The sequence below is a fragment of the Anser anser genome (assembly GCF_964211835.1).
Source record: "Anser anser genome assembly, chromosome: 30".
In the NCBI taxonomy this organism is placed as follows: domain Eukaryota; kingdom Metazoa; phylum Chordata; class Aves; order Anseriformes; family Anatidae; genus Anser; species Anser anser.
The window spans coordinates 637,220-662,643 of record NC_139751.1 but is presented as its reverse complement, the minus strand read 5'-3'; the positions used below and the strand labels follow the sequence as shown (position 1 = coordinate 662,643).

At 51.5% G+C, this 25,424-nt stretch overlaps 1 protein-coding gene across 3 annotated transcripts in view; it reads right to left on the bottom strand.

Annotated features, from left to right (window-relative positions):
- Nucleotides 1-17,324, bottom strand: part of LOC310888001 (dynactin subunit 2-like) — a 30,129-nt gene extending 12,805 nt beyond the window's left edge. Inside the window, exons 1-11 of one of the 3 annotated variants that reach the window (XM_083814318.1) lie at nt 14,993-15,069; nt 8,400-8,498; nt 8,157-8,317; nt 7,896-8,043; nt 7,746-7,811; nt 7,629-7,667; nt 7,252-7,329; nt 7,006-7,077; nt 6,789-6,891; nt 6,593-6,684; nt 6,178-6,506 (exon numbers count right to left, since the gene is read on the bottom strand). In XM_083814318.1, coding sequence (XP_083670444.1) covers nt 6,420-6,506; nt 6,593-6,684; nt 6,789-6,891; nt 7,006-7,077; nt 7,252-7,329; nt 7,629-7,667; nt 7,746-7,811; nt 7,896-8,043; nt 8,157-8,275 — 804 coding nt within the window. In that variant the 5' untranslated portion in view covers nt 8,276-8,317; nt 8,400-8,498; nt 14,993-15,069 and the 3' untranslated portion in view covers nt 6,178-6,419. Of the gene's footprint in view, nt 1-6,177; nt 6,507-6,592; nt 6,685-6,788; nt 6,892-7,005; nt 7,078-7,251; nt 7,330-7,628; nt 7,668-7,745; nt 7,812-7,895; nt 8,044-8,156; nt 8,318-8,399; nt 8,499-9,097; nt 12,167-14,992; nt 15,072-15,833 lie in introns of those variants that run through there. The other 2 variants (XM_083814319.1, XR_014575810.1) reach the window with 2 other exon arrangements.
- Between the last annotated feature and the right edge of the window lie 8,100 nt (nt 17,325-25,424).

The following is a 25,424-nucleotide window of genomic DNA, read 5'->3' as shown; positions in this document are numbered from 1 at the left end:
AGACCTGAACTGCCGCATTGTTGAGCAGGTGGTCAGTCTGGGTGGCCACAGACTCTCTAGAGAGAGCGCTCTGCCTGGTGAAGACCATCGCAGCCCAGCTAGCAGTCGACAGCCGTTAAAGGTGTTGTTCTTATGGGCGGGGGGAAACTCTGCCCTGTCCGCCCCCCCTGCTCGCCCTGCCTGCGCGCACTGCCGTGCAAACTGCCGCGCCCACCCTTCTGACGTGCCCCGCCCTGTTTGCCCGCCTTGGTCGCTGCGCTCCTGGTCGCTCGCGCTCCCTAGGGGCTGCTTTTGAACGGCCGGGGAGGGGGCGCTGCTGGCTCCGCCTACGCCTCGTCAGCCTCCCTCGCGGAGGCTGCCGGGTCCTGGCGGCTCCCTTGAGCGGCCTCGATGTCGGAAAAAAAGCCCTGCCTGTCCCGATCCCCCGCTCTCCTGCAGAACGCATCTGCCCCGGAGCCCATCGCCTCGGCAAGTGATATGTATATATGTATATATGTATAGAATATGTAATATCTTAGGAGATAAAGGAGAACTGAGAGAACAAATCAGACGAAGTTAGATTTGGGCGGGCATGCCCCTAACTTCCGGCGCCTAATAAAGCACCTTCATATAATCACTTTGTGGATTATGTGTCTTCATGAACGCTAACACCTCTACAGATAGGTAGGAGAAACATCACGTTTGCAGGGCCCGGTCCTCTCAGGGGACTTCAACCCCCATCTGGGCTGGGCTGGACCTCACACTCACCAGCACCGAGGTTCGCCGGCACCTTGAGCAGCTGCCGCTGCAGGTCCCACGCCTGGCGGGCGGCCTCGTCCCGCTGCTGCTAGAGCAGCTGCCTCAGCCCCCCCCCACAGCGGGGGTGCCTCCCATGGCCCCCGCACCTCACGCTCACGGCGTCTCCGCCGCCCTCGGAGGGCGGCAACAGGCCCAGGCCCTGCGGGCACCCGGAGGCCTGAAGCGCCACGTGTTCGAGCGGGCGCTCAGTCTGGGCGGCCGCAGAGCGTCTGAAAAGAGCTCTCCGCCTCGTGATGACTGTGGCGGTTTACCCGTAGGTAGGCGGCCGGTAGCTGAGCTGTTCCCGGGAGCGCGGCGGAACGCTCTGCCCTGCCCGAGCGCAACCTGCCCGCGCCAACGGCCGCGCCTCGCCCCGCTCCCTCCCCGTCGCGAGGGAGGCCCGGGAGGGGACGCTGCTGGCTCCGCCGACGCCTCGTCAGCCTCCCTCGCGATGGCTGCCGGGTCCCAGCGGCTCCCTCGGCTGCTTCGGGTGGCCTCGACGCCGCAGAAAAGCCCTGCCCGCCTCGATCCCCCGCTCCGCGGCAGAGCGCGCCTGCCCCGCTACCGGCCACCTCCCGCAGGAGAGGCCAGCACGGACACGCTTTGAACCAGGACATTTCCTGGGGTAAATCCAGGTACGGGGGCTCCCCGTAGCGCGTGGGGCTGGGGCTCGAGGGGGGCCGGGGTCCCGCGTGGGTGCAGGGGCCGTGGGAGGCGCCCCCGCTGCAGGGGGGGCTGAGGCAGCGACCCCCGCATGGGTCCGGTCCCCGTGGGCTGTCCCCATCCGTAGGGCTCCCGTCCCACGGGGGGCGGTGGTCACGCGTGGGGCCTGGGCCCGCCCCCCATCCCCCGAGACCGCGCTCCCTGGGGTCCCCAGGTAGGGGGGAGCCCACCCGGAGAGCACCCCCCGTGGGGTGCGGGGCCCCTCTTCCCCGGCGCTGGGAGCTGCCCCCACAGGGGGCCGGGAGTCATGCGTGGGGGCAGCCCCCGCGTTCCGCCCTGCTCTGCACCGGGCAAAGCCGGCGGCAGCCCGGTGCCGAGCCTGGTGCCGAGCCCGGTGCCGAGCCCGGCCGTGCTGCGGTCATGCGAGGAGCCCGGGACACCCGTGGGCAGCTGGCATGGGTGGGGGCGGACCGATGCGGCTCCCCCAAGCCCTTTGAAGCTCGGTTCCCACTCCAGGAACCGGCGCCGGGGCTGGCTCCGGAGCTGCTGTGCCGCCGGCTCTGCCCCGGTGCTCCGGGCACGCAAAGGCTGCACCCGTGGGTTGCCGCCGTCCCGGGGTGCGAGGCCGTGGGTGACCCCCTCTGAACCCCTCCACCTTCACCTCCCTGCTCGTGGACTTGCGTGGCCGGGGTCTTTGGGCGGGTGGTCCCTGCGAGGGGCCCGGCAGGACTCCCCCCGACGCCACCGTCCCTCCGAGCTCCTCCGAGGTGGGTGAGCGTAGGAGCTCCCACCGCACCACCCAGCACCTTCCCCATCCTTCCCAGCCCCCGGGCGACTGTTTCGGTTGGGATCCAGCCACCCCTCTAGACCCTGCCTGGTCATCCCGTCCCCACCACGGTGGGTTTGGTGGGCTGCCTCTGCCTGGGATGGCCTCAGCCTTCCCCACAGCAGCCCATACAGCGCTGTGCTCTGTACTTGTAGCTAGGCTACAACTGACTTGCTATTGCACCGATGTGTTTTGTCTACTGCTGAGCGGCGCTGGCACAGCACCAGGACTCCCGCAGCGCCCTCCCTCTGCCACCCCCCAGCCCCAAATCCAGTGGCTTGCCCACCACCATGGGCAAGAGGTGCGGAGGGGGCATCGCCGGGGCGGCTGACCCCAAAAGACCAAAGGGATAGTCCATATGACCACGTAACGCTCAGCAATAAAAGCCATGGAAGGGGAGGGAGAAGGGGGGAGCTCTCCTTAGGGAAATGTCCGTCTCCCCACCAACCACGACGTGTATGGAGGCCCAGTTTCATGTTAGTGTGGGGGGTGGGGGGAAGGTGTTTTTGGTTTCTTTCCTTTGTTTCTCACTTCCCTACCTTGTTAGCAATAGGCAATAAATCTTACTCTCTCCCCACTCTGAGTCTGTTTTACCCGTCACGATAATTTTTGAGCGATCTCCCCCTCCTTATCTCAACCCTTGAGCCCTTTGTGTCGTATTTTCTCCCCCTTTCTCTTTGAGGAGGGGGAGTGAGAGAGCGGCTGAGGTGGAACTCGACCGCCCACCCAAGTAAAACCACCACACAGACACAAATTCCTTGGTCAAAAAGATTTATTCTGTCTCTGTTTCTTCCTTCCCCTTCTGCTGCAAGAACTTATTTCGATATCACTGTCTTGCAGGGGATAACATAGCTCTGAACTTGTCACCTGGCTGCTGTCTGAAACTTCTGTCGAAGTAGGGGAGAAAAGTCGTCTTCTGACAGGCTTCCGCTCCCTCACAGACCCGCCATGCTCGTCCACGTCTCCAGAGACGTGAACGTATTCTCCCCGAGCATGAGGAAGCTCTGCTTCGGGGCGCTCATTAGGACCCTCAACAGGATGGTGGCCCTGTTGAGCTACAAGTCTTTGAAGTTTTGGTGATTCTTGTCCCAGGGACTGCGGGACGAAGGACACATGCTCTGCTCCTGACTCTCCGTTCCCACCTACAGAGCCCTCATCTGAAACAGTGCAGCACCCAGGACCGTCGCGTGTGGCATCAGATGCCGAGCTGCTTGTGTAGAATCCCAGGATTTTGGCTGCCTTCTCAGAAGCATCAGAGCTGTCTTCATGGCTGCAGAGGTCATGGGACTGCTCTGCATAGGCCTGTGCTGTGGGAGGTGTCATTGCCTGGGGTAGTTCTGAGACGATAGGGCTGGATTTTTTTCTTTTCTCTTGCTCAAGTTGCTGAGAGAGCAGCTCCCATTGTTGACATTGGTGCTGATACTGCTGCTCTGATTCTCTCAGCTGCACTCGAGAGGCTTGCAGCTCTTCCTCACGTGTCCTTCTGAGCTCTGCCCAAGCCCTCTGCCAATGCTTAACTTCCTCTTCTTTTTTCTGCAGCATTAGCTTTGTTTCCTCGTGGTCCTGCTGCTGTTGTTGCGTCCTTTCTGCCGGTTGACTCATGGCTTTCAATTTGCAATCGAGATCCTTCAGGAGCGTTTGAAGACGTTTGGCTGCTCCAACGGCAGCATTTCGCTGCTCTGTCGCTTGCACGAGTTTCTGCTTCAGAGCAGCGTTTTCGGATTGAATCTCCTCTATCCTCTCCTTCTGCCTGCGGAGCTGAGAAGTTTCCTGCACGCGTCTGGCTTTTTCATTTCTCATCTCTGTCAGACACACTTTCAGCTCCTCGTACCTGTTCTTCAGCCTTGAACGTTCCTGATCCAGTTTCTTTTGCAGCTGAAGTTTTTTCCCAGCCTCGGTTTCCAATTGCCCTCTCTGCTGCTGGTCGACCTGCTCCGTCTTTGCAGCAGTCTTTCCAGACTTTGCAGCAAGCTCTTTCAGCTTCCTGGTTTTTTCTGTCAGATTCTTGGTAAGGAGGCCCAGCATACCAAGCTCCTGCTTGAGCCTCCCCGCCTTCTCCCTCGCTTCCACCAGGGAGCTCTCGTTCTTCAGGAAGCAGGTCTCCTCTTGAAGGACCATCCATTGCCTGGCCAGGTCCTTCAGGGCATTCTGCAGCTGCGCTTTCTGCTGCTCCAGGAACGGGCTGTCTCCGCTGCCAGGTGGACAGGCCTCTTGCTGCTCTGGGACCTGAACCCCAATGTCTCTGACAGATTTCCTGCTGCTCTGCCCTTCACCCCGCAGGTGAGCGTCTTCTGAGCTCGAGCAGGTTGTCCGCTGCCCTTCTCCACCACCAGCACCAGATGCACCGGAGCTCTTCGAAGAGCCGGGCCTGGTGGCTCCTGTGCCCAGGAGACTCTGCAGGCGGTGCTGGGCCGCGGCCCTGTCCCCGTTGTGGGAGGCAGGCGCCCCCCCCTCAGCCTTCTCCGGGATGTACTGAGAGGGGAGTTTCCTCCGCAGCTGCAGCTTCTCCTGGAGGTCCAGGATTTGGGCGGCCTGCTTGCTATCTGCCCGCCAGCAGAGCTGCCTGTTGACGTCCTGCTGCTTGCCGCGGGCCTCGCTGCCGCCGCTCCGGCCACGGTTCACGGGCACCTTGAACAGCTGCCGCTGCAGGTCCCGCACCTGGCGGACGGCCTCGTCCCACTGCTGCTGGAGCAGCTGCTGAGCCTGGCACCACTTGGTGTTCCCCTCACACAGCAGCTGACGGATCTCCGCTGCCTGCTGCTTCTGGATCTGCTCCCACAGCCGCTGCAGCTCCCGCGCCCGCTCCTGCTCGCATTTGGAGCGTAGCTGCTTGGCCAGGAGCTGCCGCTGCTCCTCTGCCCTCTTCTTCATCTCACGGGCTTCATCAGCAAAGCGGCGCTGCAGCTCCTGGGAGCGGAGACGCTTGGCCTCCAGCTGGGCCCGCACTGCCTCCAGCTGGGCCCGCAGCGCCTCCAGCTGGGCCCGCAGCGCCTCCAGCTCCTGCCTGTGCTCCTCCTGCTGCACAGGCCTGCTGGGGGGTCGCGCTGGGCCCCGACGGGGCAAGGGGCGACCACGCGCCACAGGCCCCTGGCCCACGCCACCCCGGATCATGGCTTAAGGAATGCGAAATCGACGGTTTCACCAAACGCTGCCAGCAATAGCCACCAGCGATCGCGCGGCCTGGGCCTCTGAGGGACAGCAGCCTCTGAGCCCTCAGCAGACACCGGCTCCCAGCACCGCGCAGCAGCAGAGGTCGCCTCTGCCACTGGCCCGGCCTGGGCGAGCGCGGCCTTATATAGTGTCCGGGTGATGACGTCATAAAGGAGGGATGACGTCATAAAGGAGGGATGACGCCATATGACCTTATATGGTATGTCCCCGCCCGGACACACCCCGACAGCCTCAGCTCAAGGGGCGCAGAGGAGGGAGGTGAAGGGTTGTTAACCCATGCAGGCACTATACAGCCGTTAGCATTTGCTAGCTGGCAAGTCCACAGCTTCTTGGATCCCCATGGATCGCATCCATGGGGACCTGATGACATCCATCTGGCCAATTTATGCCTAAAAAAATGCATTTCCAGCGCCCATCCTCTCACCTTACTCTGTTTAACAGGACGAAAGCAGCCGTCCAAAGCTGTATTATTTTCTCCCCTTTCTCAAAAGCATCCTCTCCTGTGTTGCCCCACACGACGATGTCTTCAACGTACTGCAGGTGTTGAGGAGAAATATTTCTTCACTGGTAGGACAAGGGCTAATGGTTTTAAACTAAAAAAAAGCGTAAGAAAAGTGTAGCTGGAGCTACGCAGGGGGTGCTTGGAGGGCTTGCATGCGCAGTAGAAGCTGCATTTCAAACAGCCCAGCTGGGCCCTGCTCGTGTCCCGCAGCCCGAAGGAGAGGCCAGCACGGACGCGCTTTGAACCAGGACATTTATTGGGGTAAATCCAGGTTGGGCGAGCAGTGACCCACCCCTGGGTGCTAATGGGGGGCTGGGAAGGGCCCCTCCACAGCCCCGTTCTGCGCAGGGGAGCACGGCCAGCTATACACAAACAGGGACTGCTACTTGCAGGCAGAGGGAGTGATTCCCAGGGGATCACAATGTCGGGGGGGGGGGGGGGGGGGAATGCAGATGCTCAGGGAGGTGCTCCAGGGTGCTCTCACTTTTGCAGCCGCTTGATACGGGCTTCTATGTCAGCAAAGTTGTCCTCTACAATGGCCAGGTTTTCCTTCATCGTCTTCTGGACCTGCAGGGCGGTCAGTGGGGAAGGGATTGAGCAGGGCGGACAGGATGGGGACCCCTCCCACCCCAGCACATGCTGCTGAGACTCACCTCTGCCAGCAGCACGGTGTTGTCCTTGAGAGCACCAGCTATCTCCTGCTGCGTGGTGTCCAGGTGCACAAGGACCTGCCCAAACTGTGTGGCTGGGAAGGAGGTGAAAACTCAGCACTGGAGGGCCCCCAGACCCCAGTATCTCCCTTGTCACGCCACGCCACTGTCCCCAGCATCCCCATTCCTTGCCCCTCACCTTGCTCGTGCAGGTCCCTGAGGGTCAGCAGTCGCTGCACTACATCGGGCAGGCTGCTGGCCACGGGGTCCCAGCGCTGCATCATCTCATAGACCTGGTGGATCTGGGGCAAGGGGCGGAAAGCAAGAAAGGAGGGCGTAAGCACAGTCTGCAGGGCGATTCCACATAAGCCCCCCATGCTGTGATTGCTTTGGGGGGCCCTCCCTGCTGCTCTTACCTTGCTCTGGGTGTCAGCATCTTGCACAACGGCCTTGTGCTTGGCGATTTCGTTCACCTTCGCCAGGACGCTCTGCGGAGGGGGGGAAGCAGATGTGACACCCCAAATCCAGCAGGGTCCACCCCAATTTCATAGCCTCTGCGGGTGCCCTCCCATGGCCCCATGCCATCCTCTGGTGGGGCCAGCGGGCCCAGTGCTGGCTGGGGGCTGCGGGACTCATCCCCACCCCCCTCCGTCTCCCCTCACCTGCAGCCGGGCCTCCACTTGGTCCAGCACAGCCACGTCCAGGGTGTTCACTTTGGCTTGGAGGATCTGCACGGTCTCCTGGGGAAGGAGAACAGGTTGTGTAGGGGGTGCCTGGGCATGAGGGAACGGCTTAAAGCTGCACCAGGGGAAGTTCAGGCTGGGTATTAGGACAGAAAATCTTCACTGAGAGGGTGGTCGAGCAGCAGAGCAGGCTCCCCAAGCAGGGGGTCATGGCCTCAAGCCTGCTGGTGTTCGAGAAGCATTTGGACAATGCTCTCAGATTTATGGTTTAATTCTTAGTGTGGAGCCAGGAGTTCAACCCAAGGGTCTTCATGGGTCCCTTCCAACTCAGGCTATTCTAGGATTCTAGGACTCACCACGAGGCTGGTCCCCTTCAGCCCGACCAACAGCGGGTTCTGTGGGGAGGAAAATCACATCAGTGGGGCAGGATGGAGGGCAGGGGAGTGGCAGGGCTGGAGCTCCTGGCTCCTTACCTGGCTGTCAGGCTCGTACTGCACCATCGCCTCCAGCTGTGCCAGCCGCTTCTCCAGCTCCGCAATCTGGAAACGAGGGAAACGAGGGCTGAGAGGGCAGGACAGCCCATTTTGGGGTCAAACGCTGTGACTCCCCCTCCGCACGCTCACCTTGGCAGCCTGGGAGAACTGGTCCTGCTCTGGCCTCCAGTACAGCTCAAAAGTGAGCGTGTCCCCGGTGGGGGCTGGCGCCTTGGCGGGGCTCTTCCCTGCCGCTGCCTTCTTGCACTTCGCCACCTCCAGCTGCTGCAACAGGCGCCTGGGCGAGGGGAAAAGGTGGGCACGCTGCCCTGGTACCGCCTCGCGGGGATGCTGCCATCCTCCCCCTGCTGTCCCCCGCTTCCCAAGCTGCGGCCACGAGCCCACACTCACTTGGCCAGCGCGCCTTCGGGGTCTGCGAAGTCGATGGCTGCGGCAGGGCCCAGCAGCTTCTCCAGGTGGCTGGAGACCAGCTGCTGCTTCAGGCCCTCCACCTGCCTGGCCAAGGCCATGGGCGTCAGCTCCTCCTCGGCCGCCGACTCCTTCACCGCGCTCTGTGCAGGGGGGGACAGGCAGCAGTGTCAGCCCCCGGGGACGATCTGCCCGCAGGTGCCAAACGGCAGGGGTGGTGCTCACCTGGATCTGCTCCACCTCCCGGACCAGCTCCTGCACCTCGTGCTGCAGCCGCTGGTACCGCTGCTGAGGAGTCTCTTTGGCACCAACGCCCTCACCGTGCTGCAGAGAGATGAAAGGGGAGGGGAGAGGGAAAGGAGAGGGGTGTCACGGAGGCTCGGGGCCTGCCCACGGCACCAGGGATCTGGCAGTGCTGGGACACCGGGACCCAACTCCCCTGGGCGGTACCCGTGCCTGTGCAAGGAAAGGAATCGACCAGAAAAACCAAGTAGCTGAGTCCCTCTGTTAGTAATAGAAGATGAAATAATACAATATTGCTTAATATGTTACATTTGCGATGTACTGTTCCGGGGCTGCGCTTGGAAGATACAAAATAACTGTGCAAGGGTAGCATGAGAGAATGCACCGATTCATGATGAGGAGTAAGGAGGATTAAAAGAATGCTCCATTTGCAAGACATCTAGATAACTGGGGCTTCTTGGACCCTGGGAACTGGATCAAACCAACCTTGCGGTTTGGACTGAGACCGAGGGCTCAGAGAGCGTGCGTGAGAAGGAAAGGTTAAAAAGTTCAACTCTGATGAAGACATCTTACCTCATCCCGACGACCACCCGGACGACCACCAGAGAGTAGTAGGCAAGCGCAGAAGGACTGATAAGATGATTAGCATATGAAGCGAGGCTAGGCGGAGCTAGGAAATGAATATGCATAGATGAGTTGTGAAACCTAATGCATATGTAATATCTTAGGAGATAAAAGAGAACTAAGAGAACAAATCAGACGAAGTTAGATTTGGGCAGGCATGCCCCTAACTTCCGGCGCCTAATAAAGCACCTTCATATAATCACTTTGTGGATTATGTGTCTTCATGAACGCTAACATTTTGGCGACCCAGATGGGACCTCGTGGGCACTGCTGAGGTGGCTCACGAACTGATCACGCTCCAGCCGGCACCGAGGAGTTTCTCGGGGAGCCATCGGCCGCGACCGACCCCCGCTGCTCACAACGTACCAATTGTGAGAAACACTCCGTAGCCAATAACTTAGGCTCAGGCGAGGATCTCAGTGAAGTAGTAATTTATTCGCGATTGCAATGGCGGGCGCCCCACAAGCAGGAGAGCGCACCTACTAGTTCCAAAACACAGTTTATATACTTTTTGATGACAGGGCCCTCCCGTTTCCCCACTGGAGTGGGTAATCCAGGTTCACAATCTATCTGATGCTTCACAGACAATGCCTGGCCTTCAGTTGCCGGCCTGTTTTGGAGATGGTAATGTTTTCTCCCCTTATCTGGCTTGACTTAACACAGTGATTTTCACCTGATTGCTCTAAGGAGGCTGGTTGTCTGCATTTTACGAGGTCACCTGCTGAGCTTTCTTATCGCTGTAAGCATATCTCAATACCACATTCCTTCCTTCTAAACAACGTAACACTGCAAAAACAACATTTCTATTCCCACAATTCCCCCCTTTTCTCTTTTTATAATTTGTTGATTTTTGCAAAATTTTTCTCTAAGGTGTAAGTTGGTAGATATCTTCCTCTTCTTCACTTTCTTTGCTTTCCATTTCCTCTAATATCATCATCTTATCTGAGTAGGGTGGTGGATCCATGGTCATTTGTTTCAAAAGTGCAGTTTCAATTAACCGCTGGACAAGTCCCCTTACACAGGGGATAATGCAACAACCAATGGCTGTCAAAACTCCTGCTACTACAATCAAGGATGTAAATATGGACACTACCATCCCTTTCCATTTACCAAACCAAGATTCCAACCATCCTGTGATGGAAGTGTCTGCTCCTGAGTTTTCTGCCAATTCATTGGCAAGGGTGGTAAGCCCTTGCAATGCTCTAGTTACTGTGCCATCCGGGGCAGTATTGTTAGGGATAAAAGTACAACAACGGTTGCCCAGCATTACGCACACACCACCTTTCTCCGCAAGAATCATATCTAATGCTATTCTGTTTTCCCAAGCCATTTTGCTGGTGGCATCTAGTTGTTCAGCGATTCCTCTTATCGCATCTCTTGTATAGTTTATGAATCTCTGCTGATTATAATAGATATAATTAATCCAATCCGCATTTTTATTAATTGTTACCCACCAGAACAGTGACTCAAACCCTGCAGCAATTTGATTCCTGGCTCTATGTTCATCAGGAACTCCTCTAGGCACCCCTATAGAATCTATGTATACTCTATCATCAAATGATATTCCTAAGCCTCTTTTACTTCTTCTGGGTATTTGTGATGTTCCTCTTTCAAATGCCAGGGTGAAGGGTATAGCTAATTGAACAAGTGCACAAGTGCCTCCCCAGTTAGATGGTAGGGTGGACCGTAAGATCTTCCCTCCACAGTACCACCAGAGATCTGCCCTGGGGATCTCGAGTCTTGAATAGTTTCCCATCAAGTCCTCGGTAGCATTCAAGGTCCTCGTGCACAAGGCAAATTCTCCCAGATGCCGGGTAGCACTCACACCCTGCCGTGAGAGGCAAGCTGTATGGTTACCTATAGCTGTGGAGAATACAGGGGGAGCCCTGATATTGCTATCATGCAAGGAAGGGAATAGCAAAGAGAGAGACTTACAGGCCTCATTTCCCCAGGCAGTCTTTTCTTGGTACAATGCAATCATACATCGCATTCCCTGGGAATCCTTGGTCCACCTCAATGGGCAGGGCACGATCTGGGCAATCGGTCATCCCGAGGCACAAGCATAGCAATTGCTATGGTTGAGACTCTGGACAGTATATTTGACCCATTCTATCCAGGCATTCACATCCCCATACCCTGTTTCATTCAAACGTTTGAACTGCCGCATTTCAAAGAGGGCCTCCTGTTTTCTCTCCTGTTTTCTCCTTGAGTTTCTCCCTTTCTCAGATGGCAATAGAGGATTGTTTCCATACAGCTATTCTCAGTCTGGCTGTTGGGCCTCTCCCAGTTATTTGTTCTCTCTGCTCAGTTGTCATTGGGCATTTAAATCTCCACAAGCTAACACCTCACAAGCATCAAACATGACAGATTGTGGTACATAACCCTCTGTCACATTCACCCATATTTCTACGGGGTATCCCATCTTACTATTATCTGATCATGCCTTTTCCAAGTTGCCAATTGACCAAGGCTTTCTCTGAGGCCTACAATCACTAAAAACAAAATTAATAATTGATTTTTCCCTGTCATTATTTTTAAACCTTAGGTTTCTAAATAATTACCAATACAAAGAATAAGATATACACTACTACTATAACAACCCCCCCTTGGGAACACTTCAATTCACTATAGGTCTGTCCTTTCTGTCAATCACAAGTCACACTCATTAGTTACCTCTGAAAATAAAAGGTTAGTTTACAATTGCAAGCTCTTATCCCGCTCAGAGTCCGCTATGAGATTTTTCTCTTCGATTTCAGCTTCCAACAAGTCTTCTGTAGGAACAGCTTCCCAGGTACTAGGGTCGACGGATGCCTTCACTCGAGTATAGTGAGTCCAACCTTTTTCTGCAGTTCCTATGGCTGTTTCAGTGGTTAGTAGTACTTGGAAGTGTCCTTCCCATTCAGGCCAGAGTTGATCCTTTCCAGGTCTGAATCAGGACCCAATTTCCCATGGGTCCTGAGAGATGACAAAGAAGAGGACAACCCCAGAATACAGTTCTTAAGAAAACTTTCTTGTTTCGAATTGTGGTATCTCATCCCTTCTGCCCAGATAGGGTAATCTGAACAGCATCTCATACGGTGAAATTCCTATATCATTTCTTGGTGCTGTTTGAACCTGTAGGAGTGCTAAAGGTAAGCATTTTACCCAAGGAAATTGGGTTTCTAACACTAACTTAGTTAATTGCTTCTTTAATGTCTGGTTCATTCGCTTTACCTTCCCAGAAGAGGAGGGGTGCCAGGGGGTGTGAAAATCCCACTCTCTAAGGCCTGCATTAACCCTTGCAGTACTGGTGAAGTGAAATTAGTTCCTTGATCTGAATCAATGTTTTCAGCTATCCCATATCTAGGGACTATTTGCTCCAGTGATACCTTAGCCACCATGTTTGCAGTGGCAGATACCGAGGGGAAAGCTTACACACATCCAGTCACGTGGTCAATTAGGACAAACAAGTACTTAAATCTCCCTGCTGTAGGTAACTCAGTAAAGTCTACCTGTCTACTTTGGAAAGGTCGAATCCCTGGCTCCCGTCCCCCTCTAGGTGAGTTACAAATGACCTTTTTATTTGCCTTTTGACATATGGTACATCCTCTGCATATTTGCTTCACTAAAGTGTATATTCCTACACAGACATACTTTCTTAGCACAACATCACACATTGCTTGCATCTCCCAATGACTCTTTTGATGTAAAACATCATATTTGCCTCATTGGTGCTTTATTCAGCATTTCTCTCCCATCAGGGAGTATCCATTTTCCCTCAGACTTCGTGGCTCCTGATTCCTTAAAGAAATCTCTCTTAAAACGTTTTAGTTCCTTCTTATTTTTCAACAATTCCCTGAATCCTCTCTGGATTTATTCTCCGTTTTCCCTCAGACATTAGATGCTTTAAATACCTGACTTCTCTTTCTACGTATAGTAATTTATTTTTCAATACTCCCAAGCCCTGCTTTCCCAGAAAGTTGAATAGCTTGTTAGCAGCTCCCTTCACAACTGTTTTCTCCTGTCCTGACAATAAACGATCATCCACATTTTGTAACAGTAATTCCTCCTTGGGAGGTTGGAATTGCTCCAAAATCTGTTCTAGAACTTTGCCCGAATAAATCGGTGGCCCTGTAAGCCCCTGAGGTAAAACTGTCCATATGTATTGTTGCTTCCGCCCCCACTTCAGAGTCTTTCCAGTCAGAGGTGAAGATATCTTTGCTCTCAGGGCCTGAGAGCACTCCATTAATAACACTGTTATTCCAGTCTAACAATTTACTATTTGAATGCCCAGTTTCATCACCAAATCCCTTCCCAACGAGTTAGTCCCTGCCTTGGGTGCATACAATAATTGCCCAGTGATCATTTTATCCCCTAGTCTCAGCTTGGTACCCCCCAAAGGTGGCACTGTTATCCCAGCCCCTTCTACCCCCATCACTTTTTAGGGTTTCATTAGTTAATTTAATCCCTGATACTTTACAGACCAGTAATGACCTAGCTGCCCCAGTGTATTGGGTTTGATGGCAAGGTTTGGGGGGGGCTGCAGTGGCAGCCCCCCACGTGGAGAATCCAGAAACCTCCCCGTAGCAGATAAGGGACAATTTCATCCGGCCCCAGAGGGGCCCACCGCTGCCCAGAGCCAAGCCATGAGCAACACAGTCCATGCCTCTGTGAGAGCACATCCACGAAAACGAACAAACGAACAAACAAAAACCTGCTGCTCAACAGCAGCTGGGAGAGCGAGGAGTGAGAAACCTCCCCGCAGACACCAAAGTCAGCACAGAAGGAGGGGGTGGAGGTGCTCCAGGCGCCGGAGCCGAAGCCCCCTGTGGCCTGTGGAGAGGCCCCTGGTGGAGCAGGCTGCCCCCCCCGTTCCCCCCCCCCCCCTCTTCTCAATACTTGGGAAACTGACCAAACACCACAGCAAATATACCAAAACTTCTAGACTGTTACTTAGATAATGCCTACATCCTCTTTCCCTGCTCATTCAACTTTCCCAACTCATTCAAAGAACAGCTCTGTCAAACATTACATACCACACCTTTAACACCTTCAATAACCCTTTTTAACACTTCTTCTTATCTTTCTTCAGCCTGTACTTTCACCAAAGTCTCAGTCATTGGCCAACTTAATTCCATACCTTTCTCCCTCATCCCATTTTCCTTCTCTCCTCCTTCTTCCACTCCGGATATTCCTACCTGAAGTGGCCAGCCTGCCCACACTTAAAACATCCCATCAAAGCCTGTCCCTGCTAAGATTCAGGCCGCAACACGGGTAGCTTTCCTTGCCTGCCATTCCTTCATCTCTCTTCCTCTCCTTTCCATCCTGGCCCTGACTGACTCCCCCTGAAGATTTTCTTCCTCTTTCTCCAACCCTCTGCCTGACTACCTGCTACACTGTCAATACCATTAGTTTCACTCTCTGCTTTTCCTTCTCATCTCCCCTCCTGACACATACCTTCAGGGCCTCCCGCAGGAGGGCCCCCCAGTGACTGTTCACTACATCCCCCCCACCTTCTGGAGCATTTTCTGTGCATCTTGCCAGGCTTCAATCACAAAATGAACTTTCAAGAGCCCTTGGGATACCGGGTCCTCAGGATTCATCCCCAAGTACTTTCTCATTCTGACCCCAAGTCTCTCATATGATTTCTGTGTTGCACACTATTATTCTTCCAGCCAGGATCAGCAAGTGGTTATTTCTGCCCTGCCAGTATTACCCCTGGTCCTGGAGGATGAGTCCTTTCCCATTTTTGTATAGCAGCTCTCCTCCTGATCGTTCCCATTCCCATTTCTTTCCCTGTAAACAACATATTTATATACATAATTTCCCCTCCCCAAGAGTATAAGTTAGGTCCTAGGAAACTCCTAACCTCTCTGCTGGTAAGGAGGGGGGGAAGTTCACTTAAGAGGATACACAGTTAGTGTTAGTGCTGTTAGTATCAGGGAAGGCAAAATTCTCAGTACCTCTTCTACCTTGTTTTAATTCTTGCCAGAGCCTAGAGTACGCTCTTCTCTAGGGACAGTGTTAATTGCAGTCCCTGTCTCCTTTCCTGGAGCAACTGCTGCTGCCACCGGTGCAATATTAGGATTATAGGGAGCATAACTTGGCTCCTCCTCCAAAAAAAAAGGAATCTTATTGGTTACACATAAATTTCAAGCCTGAATTTTCATCAGGCCCGTATTTTGGCCAAAATACTGCTGTTTCCTTAATTGGTTCTTTTGTCCAGACTAATACACAATATTTAACCATATTTATTTATTTATTTATTTATTACCATCTCCTCCAATTTTGAGATTATTTTTCCAATTTCTTACAATTCTTCAGGAAGAACTTTCGGTAGGCACTCCCCCAGGGATATCTCCCTGTCCCCTGGAACTCGTATTTCCCATTTTTCCTATTCAGGAAATTGGGGGTGTACTGCCAAGCACTTCCCCGTGCAAGGGCTACCGCACACCTATGAGTTTACCAGATTCCCTGGTGTACTTCCGAGCACTTCCCCGTGCAAGGATTACTGTACACCAAATTTCCCTGGTGTACTGCCAAGCACTTCCCCGTGCGAGGCTTACCGCACACCAAATTTCCCTGGTGTATTGCCAAGCACTTCCCTGTGCAAGGGCTTACCATACACCACATTTCCCGAGACTCTTCCTTTCTCTCCCTTATCTCACGCTTCGTCCGTCTCCGGCCGCGCCCCTCGCGGAGCTGCGGAACCGCGGATCAGGACCCCACACTCGCTCCGTACAAAAGTACGTCTCAATCACACGGCACACAGAGTCTCACCCGACCCCCGAGGCAATACTTAATATTTCTTACCTTGGTCTGTGCACAGAGTTACCGGATCAATTCTTAAAACCCGGAGTGCCTACCTTCTTCCTTTCCCCACTCCTTCACGGATCCTGCCTCTTTAATCAGTCTCGGGCCCTCTGGCAGCTCTCCGCAGAACCGCCACCGTCGATGCACAGGACGGCTGAAATCAGCGGGGCATGCCTTCCTGCTGCTGCGGCGGTGGGGCTCCCCGGTAGGTGACTGGATCCCAGACGAGCCCCCAAATTGTGAGAAACGCTCCGTAGTCAGTAACTTAGGCTCAGGCGAGGATCTCAGTGAAGTAGTAATTTATTCGCGATTGCAATGGCGGGCGCCCCACAAGCAGGAGAGCGCACCTACTAGTTCCAAAACACAGTTTATATACTTTTTGATGACAGGACCCTCCCCTGTTTCCCCACTGGAGTGGGTAATCCAGGTTCACAATCTATCTGATGCTTCACAGACAATGCCTGGCCTTCAGTTGCCGGCCTGTTTTGGAGATGGTAATGTTTTCTCCCCTTATCTGGCTTGACTTAACACAGTGATTTTCACCTGATTGCTCTAAGGAGGCTGGTTGTCTGCATTTTACGAGGTCACCTGCTGAGCTTTCTTATCGCTGTAAGCACATCTCAATACCACATTCCTTCCTTCTAAACAACGTAACACTGCAAAAACAACATTTCTATTCCCACAAAGATTAGGAAAAGATAGTAAAAACCTGCAATGAAAAGTTTTGCATGGAAATTGAAACAAGGGACAGTAATTAATATAAATAAATAAAAGGGAATGGGAAATCAAGGAAATGGGTAATATCCAAAACAAAGACATTTTAAAGAAAGCCTCCTTGGGTGTACATTGGCACACTGCAAGGATATTGTCGGAACGGGGAGTGGGGGGGGTGCGGAAAGCAAGAGGACTTCCACTAAGTATTGCAATCAATTGTGGCCACTATATAAACTAAATGGCCACTTTATGGATCAAACTAAATGGCCACTTTATGGATCAATCGACTGTAACAGTGTCTTGCAATTAATGTTGTTCTTGAGGAGAGAAGGAAAATAGGATGAAATGTTGTATACTGATATGTTGTTTCAGCATCTTGGAGGGAAAAGGTATGGAATTAAGTTGGCCCCTGACTGAGCCTTTGGTGTTGGCATTAGAAAAGTACAGGCTAGAGGAAGATAAAGGAAGTGTTAAAAGGGTTGTTGAAGGTGTTAAAGGTTGTGTGGCATGTAGTATCTAACAGAGCTGTTTGAAGTTGAATGAGCAGGGGAAGAGGATGTAGGAACGTTAATAGTTCCGCCTCAACCCGAGGCTGAGATCTCAAAATCACGGGTGTGAGCCCTCTGGGGCAGAGGGACCATGATGGGTCCCAGAGAGTTGTCATGGAAACAGAAAAGCAGCTAACTCTTAAAACAACCTGAGTTCGTGTGTGAGCTCAGATTGCCAATGGGACCGCTCAGGGAACTTTCAACCATTGCATTCCCCTGACCGACACCCCCCCCCCCCCCCCCCCGCCCCGAGACCCTTACCACCCTGGAAATTATGTAAATACCAAAATCTGGTTAAATTGGGAATTGAGAATCTGTTCCAAGAAGGTCCAAAAGAAAACCAAAAGAAAAAAAAAAAGAAAAAGAAGAATTTTTGAATTTCTGGACCAACTTTGAAATGCAATGGGGAAAAAAAAAAAAAAAAAGACAGAAAATTTGGTCCTGGCTTCAGAAAACAAACAGAGGCAATTGGCTAGCCTCTTTCTAGGGCAATCAGCCCCTGATATCAGAAAGAATTTGTCTTAGGCTGCAGGATAAACTTACAACAGTCAGAAATGATGGGGACCTGGGGCATCTACCCTAGCAGGTCCACTAGTTGAAATAAAGCTAGGAAACGAAGAGAGAGGCTTGAATTTTTTTGTTGTTGTTGGTTACAGGAGCTTCTTTCTCTGTGTTAATTAGTCTGTAAATGTAATAGGAGCAACATATTCAGTGTTAAATAGTTTAAAAGCACGATTAGGAACTAAGACAACTACAATAATTGGAGCCACAGGGAAGGAGGAGGAACGGCCATTCTTACAACCCCTTGATTTGCGTTTTGGGGGTAAGGAACTAACCCATGAATTTTTGTATGTACCAGAATGCCCGATTCCACTCTTGGGACGGGATCTATTAGCTAAATTAGATGCAACAATAACCTTTGAGGATGGAGAATTAATAATGAAGGTACCTGAGTCCAAAGTAGGCCAAATCCTAATGACCAAAGATAAACCCTTTGTTAATATTCCAAGAGAAGTAGAAAATGCAGTTAGAGCAACAGTACGGGAAACAGACGTACCAGGGAAGTCGAAACTGGCACAACTGGTAAAGGTGGAATTAAAGGAAAGAGCCAAACCTGTTCGAATCAAACAATATCCACTTAAGATAGAAGCTAGGCAGGGGATAGTGAAAATTATTGACAAATTTCTCAACTATCAGATTTTGGAAGAATGTAAATCGGAATACAATACTCCAACTTTTCCAGTAAAGAAGCGGAATGGCAAATATAGATTGGTACAAGATCTTAGAGCAATAAATGAAATAACAAAGGACATTCAGCCGGTAGTGGCTAATCCTTACACATTGTTAACATCTGTGAGAGAGAAATATAAATGGTTTACTGTGATAGATTTAAAGGACGCCTTCTTTTGCATACCTCTTGATAAAGATAGTAGAAAATTATTTGCCTTCGAATGGGAAAATCCTCAGAGTGGACGAAAGACACAATTAACTTGGACAAGACTCCCACAAGGCTTCAAGAATAGCCCGACCCTCTTTGGAAGCCAGCTGGCCAAGGACCTGGAAATCTGGACAACGCAAGGACAAATACAGGTACCCAGAAGTCAGTATTTGTTGTTACAATATGTAGATGATAGTTTGATTGCCACAGAGAATGAGTCGCTCTGCACCCAAACAACCATCGAAATTTTAAATCAGTTAGGAACGGGTGGTTATAAGGTTTCAAAGGAAAAAAGCACAAATAGTTTGCTCAACTGTAACATATTTGGGGTGTGAGATTTCCCAGGGACAAAGAAGTCTGGGTGTCAATAGGATAAAAGCTATATGCACCATCCCGGAACCTCAAAATCTCCATGAGCTAAGGGCCTTCTTAGGAATGGCTGGCTGGTGCAGATTATGGATAATGGATTATGGACTCATAGCTAAGCCCCTTTATGAAGCTCAGAAGGCACAGGATTTTATTTGGGGAAAAATACAGAAAGAAGCTTTCAAGAAACTTAAAGACGCCCTAATGAAGTCACCAGCTTTGGGCCTACCAGATTTATCAAAAGATTTCCAGTTATTTGTACATGAAAGACAACGACTAGCACTAGGGGTACTAACCCAGCGACTGGGAAGCTGGAAAAGACCTGTGGGATACATTTCTAAGCAACTGGATGCTGTAAGTGCAGGATGGCCCTCATGTTTGCGGGCAGTAGCGGCAACAGTTCTCTTAATCCAGGAAGCAAGGAAACTTACCTTGGGAAAACGTATTGAAGTTTTTGTACCACATATGGTAACAACTGTTTTAGAACAAAAGGGGGGCCACTGGTTATCACCCAGCCGAATGATGAAATATCAGGCAATACTAACTGAACAAGATGACGTAACCTTGAAAACAACTAACCTGTTAAATCCAGCAGTATTTCTAGGAACTGTTCCAGAAGAAGGACCGTTGGAACACAAATGTGTGGAAATAATCGAGCATACCCATGCCAGCCGCGAGGATTTGAAGGGTGTACCCCTTGAAAGGTATGACTGGGAACTTTTTACTGATGGTAGTAGTTTTGTGGAGAATGGAACACGATATGCAGGGTATGCAGTAACAACCCTGAAGACAGTAATCGAAGCAAAACCTTTACCACCTGAAACATCAGCACAGCGAGCGGAACTGATAGCCCTAACTCGAGCACTGGAACTGAGTAAAGGAAAGATGGTAAATATTTGGACAGATTCAAAGTACGCTTTTGGAGTAGACCATGTTCATGGAGCATTATGGAAAGAAAGAGGGCTGTTGTCCTCACAAGGGGCCAATATAAGGTATCAAGAGGAGGTGTTAAATTTGATAAACGCGGTACAAAAACCAAAACAAGTGGCTATTATGCACTGTAAAGCCCATCAAGGAGGAACCTCGAAAATATCAGAAGGGAATCGGCTGGCAGATCGAGCAGCTCGACAAATTGCTCGGGAGGTGTGGAATGTAATGGCTTTGGTACCACTCAAGGTAGGCCCCACTCGTCTTAATCTTCCCAAGGAACCAAGATATTCGCCAGAGGATGAGAAATTAGCAAATCTCCTAAAGGCCCGAAAGAACTCTGATGGATGGTATGTAACCGCTACGGGCCAGGTAGTAACACCCCTCTTGGTGATGCGAGAAATACTTCAGACAAGACATAATGACTGTCACTGGGGTGCAGAGGCAATGGTAACATTTTTAAAACGTAGCATTGTCTCGACACATATGTTAACAATGGCAACATCAGTAACGTCAAAGTGTGAGATTTGTCTGAAAAATAATCCAGTAGCAAGAAAACATGCTGAGATGGGAAGAGTTAGAGTAGGAATAGAACCAGGAGATTACTGGCAAGCTGATTTTTGTAGAGTTACCTAGGACCAGGGGATATAGGTATTTGTTAGTAGGGGTTGACACCTTTTCCGGATGGCCAGAAGCCCTTCCCTGTCGCACCAATCAAGCTAAAGAGACAGCAAAATGGTTACTGCGGGAAATCATTCTGAGATTTGGGGTACCATTAGGAATATCCTCGGATAGGGGACCCCACTTTGTTGCATCTGTGGTTAAAGACGTAAGCCGGCTCTTAGGAATTTCTTGGAATTTACATACTGCATGGAGACCCCAATCTAGTGGACAGGTAGAAAGGATGAACCAGACTCTAAAGGGACAGATCAGTAAAATCTGCCAGGAAGCCAAAGTACAAAGTACAAACAGCCAGTGATGGAACTTGGACTACACACCTGCCGATAGATGGGGAAGTAAAAGCAATAACTCTAGGACTCCCTCCCCACACTGTGTCCAATATGGAAAAAGTCTCCTTTTAAGGGAAAGTTGGAAACCCTACAAATTAGTAGGGCAAAAAGAAGTTTAGAAGAAGGGGCAGATGAAGATATATGGCATGAACCCTCGGGTGGAGTAAAATTCAGTTGGGCGTTAGAATCTCTATTTGCACAGGTAGCTACTTATCGAAATAGGGAAATGATTTATAAACTTACAGGACAAGTGAGTAGGCTCGCGAGAGCCACGAAAGAAGGCTTTAGAGACCTTAATATCCAACTACAAGCTACAACTAAAATGGTGCTACAAAATCGATTGGCATTAGATACACTGTTATTAAAGGAACATGGAGTATGCGGATTTCTAAAAGATCATCTTGATCATTGCTGCATCCACATTTCAAATGTGACTATTGATGTAGAACATGTCATAGAACAACTGGCTTGAGTGGAACAAGATGCAGAGCAGGAAGAGAAAGATATGACAACAAGCTGGTTGGATAACATTTTTAGTGGATGGAATATTAGTAATTGGGTTAAGTCCTTACTGGAGACGATAATTATATTGGTGATTGTAGGGGTACGAATTTAGTTAACATTTATAATGCTGAAAAGTCTGATTCTAAGGAAGACAACCTGGAATTGGACAGTGATGCAAACCATTGCTCGGCATATGGAACCACATCCGCAATACCCTCCACCGGCATATAACGACTTCGGATTTCAGAGAAAGAATCTGAGGAACCCAGGAGGCGAAATGGAATGAAAACCGAATAGACAAAATCGGTTCCAGATCAAGTGAACCCAACCAGAAGAGCGAATGTAACATAAAGCAGAAGTGGTGGACTTATGAAATGTTGTGACAATCCTAATCTTTGTAATTTTCTTGATGCGTAATGTTGTAATTTTCCTTGAATATGTTATTGGTGAGCACTGAGTGTAAAACATTTTAGTTAGTTAGTGAAAGCATTTGCCCTCCTCGAAAGGAGTGAAATACTTTCAAAGGGGGGAAATGTTAGTAATAGAAGATGAAATAATACAATATTGCTTAATATGTTACATTTGCGATGTACTGTTCCGGGGCTGCGCTTGGAAGATACAAAATATATGTGCAAGGGTAGCGTGAGAGAATGCACCGATTCATGAGGAGGAGTAAGGAGGATTAAAAGAATGCTCCATTTGCAAGACATCTAGATAACTGGGGCTTCTTGGACCCTGGGAACTGGATCAAACCAACCTTGCGGTTTGGACTGAGACCGAGGGCTCAGAGAGCATGCGTGAGAAGGATAGGTTAAAAAGTTCAACTCTGATGAAGACATCTTACCTCATCCCGACGACCACCCGGACGACCACCAGAGAGTAGTAGGCAAGCGCAGAAGGACTGATAAGATAATTAGCATATGAAGCGAGGCTAGGCGGAGCTAGGAAATGAATATGCATAGATGAGTTGTGAAACCTAATGCATATCACAGAATCGTCTAGGTTGGAAGAGACCTCCAAGATCATCTAGTCCAACCTCAGCCCTAACACTAACAAGTCCTCCACTAAACCATCTCACTAAGGGCTACATCTAAACGTCTTTTAAAGACCTCCAGGGATGGTGACTCAACCACCTCCATTGGAATGGGCAGTCCATTCCAATGCCTAACAACCCTTTCAGTAAAGAAGTTCTTCCTAACATCCAACCTAAACCTCCCCTGGCGCAACTTTAGCCCATTGCCCCTCGTGCTGTCACCAGGCACGTGGGAGAATAGACCAACCCCCACCTCTCTACAGCCTCCTTTAAGGTACCTATAGAGAGCGATGAGGTCTCCCCTGAGCCTCCTCTTCTCCAGGCTAAACAACCCCAGCTCCCTCAGCCGCTCCTCGTAAGACTTGTTCTCCAGACCCCTCACCAGCTTCGTCGCCCTTCTCTGGACTCTCTCGAGCACCTCCGTGTCCTTCTTGTAACGAGGGGCCCAAAACTGAACACAGTACTCGAGGTGCGGCCTCACCAGAGCCGAGTACAGGGGGACAATCACCTCCTTAGACCTGCTGGCCACACTGCTTCTTATGCAAGCCAGGATGCTGTTGGCCTTCTTGGCCACCTGAGCACACTGCTGGCTCATATTCAGCTGCCTATCAACCAGTACTCCCTGGTCCCTCTCCGCCAGGCAGCTTTCCAACCACTCATCTCCCAGCCTGTAGCGCTGCTTGGGGTTGTTACGCCCCAGATGCAGGAGCCGGCACTTGGCCTTGTTGAACTTCATGCAGTTGACCTCAGCCCATCGGTCCAGCCTATCCAGATCCTCCTGCAGAGCCTTCCTTCCCTCGAGCAGATCGACACACGCACCTAACTTGGTGTCATCTGCAAACTTACTGAGGGTGCACTCGATCCCCTCATCCAGTCATCGATAAAGATATTAAAGAGGACCGGCCCCAGCACTGAGCCCTGGGGGACTCCACTAGTAACCGGCCTCCAACTGGATTTGTCTCCATTCACCACAACTCTTTGGGCCCGGCCATCCAGCCAGTTTTTAACCCAACAAAGCGTACGCCAGTCCAAGCCACGAGCAGCCAGTTTCTTGAGGAGAATGTTGTGGGAGACGGTGTCAAAAGCCTTACTGAAGTCAAGGTAGATCACATCCACAGCCTTCCCCTCATCCACCAAGCGCGTCACTTGGTCATAGAAGGAGATCAGGTTCGTCAGGCAGGACCTACCTTTCATAAACCCATGCTGACTGGGCCTGATCGCCTGGTTGCCCTGCAAGTGCCGCGTGATGACACTCAAGATAATCTGCTCCATGAGCTTCCCTGGCACTGAGGTCAAGCTAACAGGCCTATAGTTCCCCGGGTCTACCCTCCGGCCCTTCTTGTAGATGGGCGTCACGTTTGCTAGCCGCCAGTCGACTGGGACCTCCCCTGATAGCCAGGACTGCCGACAAATAATGGAAAGCGGCTTGGACAGCTCCTCCGCCAGTTCGCTCAGTACCCTCGGGTGGATCCCATCCGGCCCCATCGACTTGTGTACATCCAAGTGTTGTAGCAGGTCGCCAACCATTTCCTCATGGATAGCGAGGGCTACATCCTGCTCCCCATCCCCTTCCACCAGCTCATGGTACCAGGTATCCAGAGAACAACCGGTCTTGCCGCTAAAGACTGAGGCAAAGAAAGCATTGAGCACCTCAGCCTTTTCCTCATCTTTTGTAACTAAGTTTCCCCCCGCATCCAGTAAAGGATGGAGATTCTCCTTAGTCCTCCTTTTTGTGTTGATGTATTTGTAAAAACGTTTTTTGTTATCTTTAACGGCAGTAGCCAGATTGAGCTCCAGATGAGCTTTGGCCTTTCTAATTTTGTCCCTGCACAGCCTCGCAACATCCTTATAGTCCTCTTGAGTAGCCCGCCCTCTTTTCCAAAGATTATAAACCCTCCTTTTTCTCCTAAGCTCGAGCCAGAACTCTCTGCTCAGCCAGGCCGGTCTAGTTCCGTGTCGGCTCGTCTTTGGGCACGGGGGGACAGACCGCTCCTGAGCCATTAAGATTTCCTTCTTGAGGAGTGCCCAGCCTTCCTGGACTCCTTTGCCCTTCAGAGCCTCCTCCCAAGGGACTCTGCCAACCAGTGTCCCGAACAGCTCAAAGTCAGCCCTCCGGACGTCCAAGACAGCGGTTTTACTGGTCCCCTTCCTGACTTCGCCAAGAATAGAGAACTGAACCATTTCGTGGTCACTCTGCCCAAGACAGCTCTCGACCACCACATCTCCCACCAGTCCGTCACTGTTTGTGAACAGAAGGTCTAGCGGGGCACCTCCCCTGGTAGGCTCTCTAACCAGCTGCGTCAGGAAGCTATCTTCCACGCTCTCCAGAAACCTCCTAGACTGCTTTCTCTGGGCTGTGTTGTGCTTCCAGGATATGTCTGGCAAGTTGAAGTCCCCCACGAGAACAAGCGCTGACGATTTTGCGTTTTCTGCCAGCTGCCTGTAGAACTCCTCATCAGTCTCCTCATCCTGGTTCGGTGGTCTATAACAGACCCCCACCAGGATGCTTGCCTTGTTGGCCTTCCCTCTGATCCTAACCCATAGGGACTCAACCTTATCATTCCCAGCCTCGAGTTCCTCAACGTCAAAACACTCTCTAATATAGAGAGCCACACCACCACCCCTTCTGTGCTGCCTGTCCCTTCTGAAGAGCCTATAGCCAGACATTGCAGCTCTCCAGTCACGAGAGTGGTCCCACCACGTTTCCGTGATGGCAACCAAGTCATAGCCTTCCCGCTGCACGATGGCTTCCAGCTCCTCCTGTTTGTTACCCATGCTGTGTGCATTAGTGTAGATGCACTTCAGTCGGGCCATTGCCTTCTTCCCCGGCTTTGCCATTGTTCCCCCCGGCACAGCTCCAACAAGCCTTCTTTCAGCCCCATCCCCCTTCTTTCCTAGTTTAAAGCCCTCTCAACGAGCCCTGCCGGCTCCTGGGCTAGGATCCGTTTTCCCCTTAGAGATAGGGACCCGTCTGCGGCCATCAGGCCGGGTGCCGAGTAAAGCGCCCCATGGTCAAAAAACCCAACATTTCTGTGTTGGCACCAGCCTCTG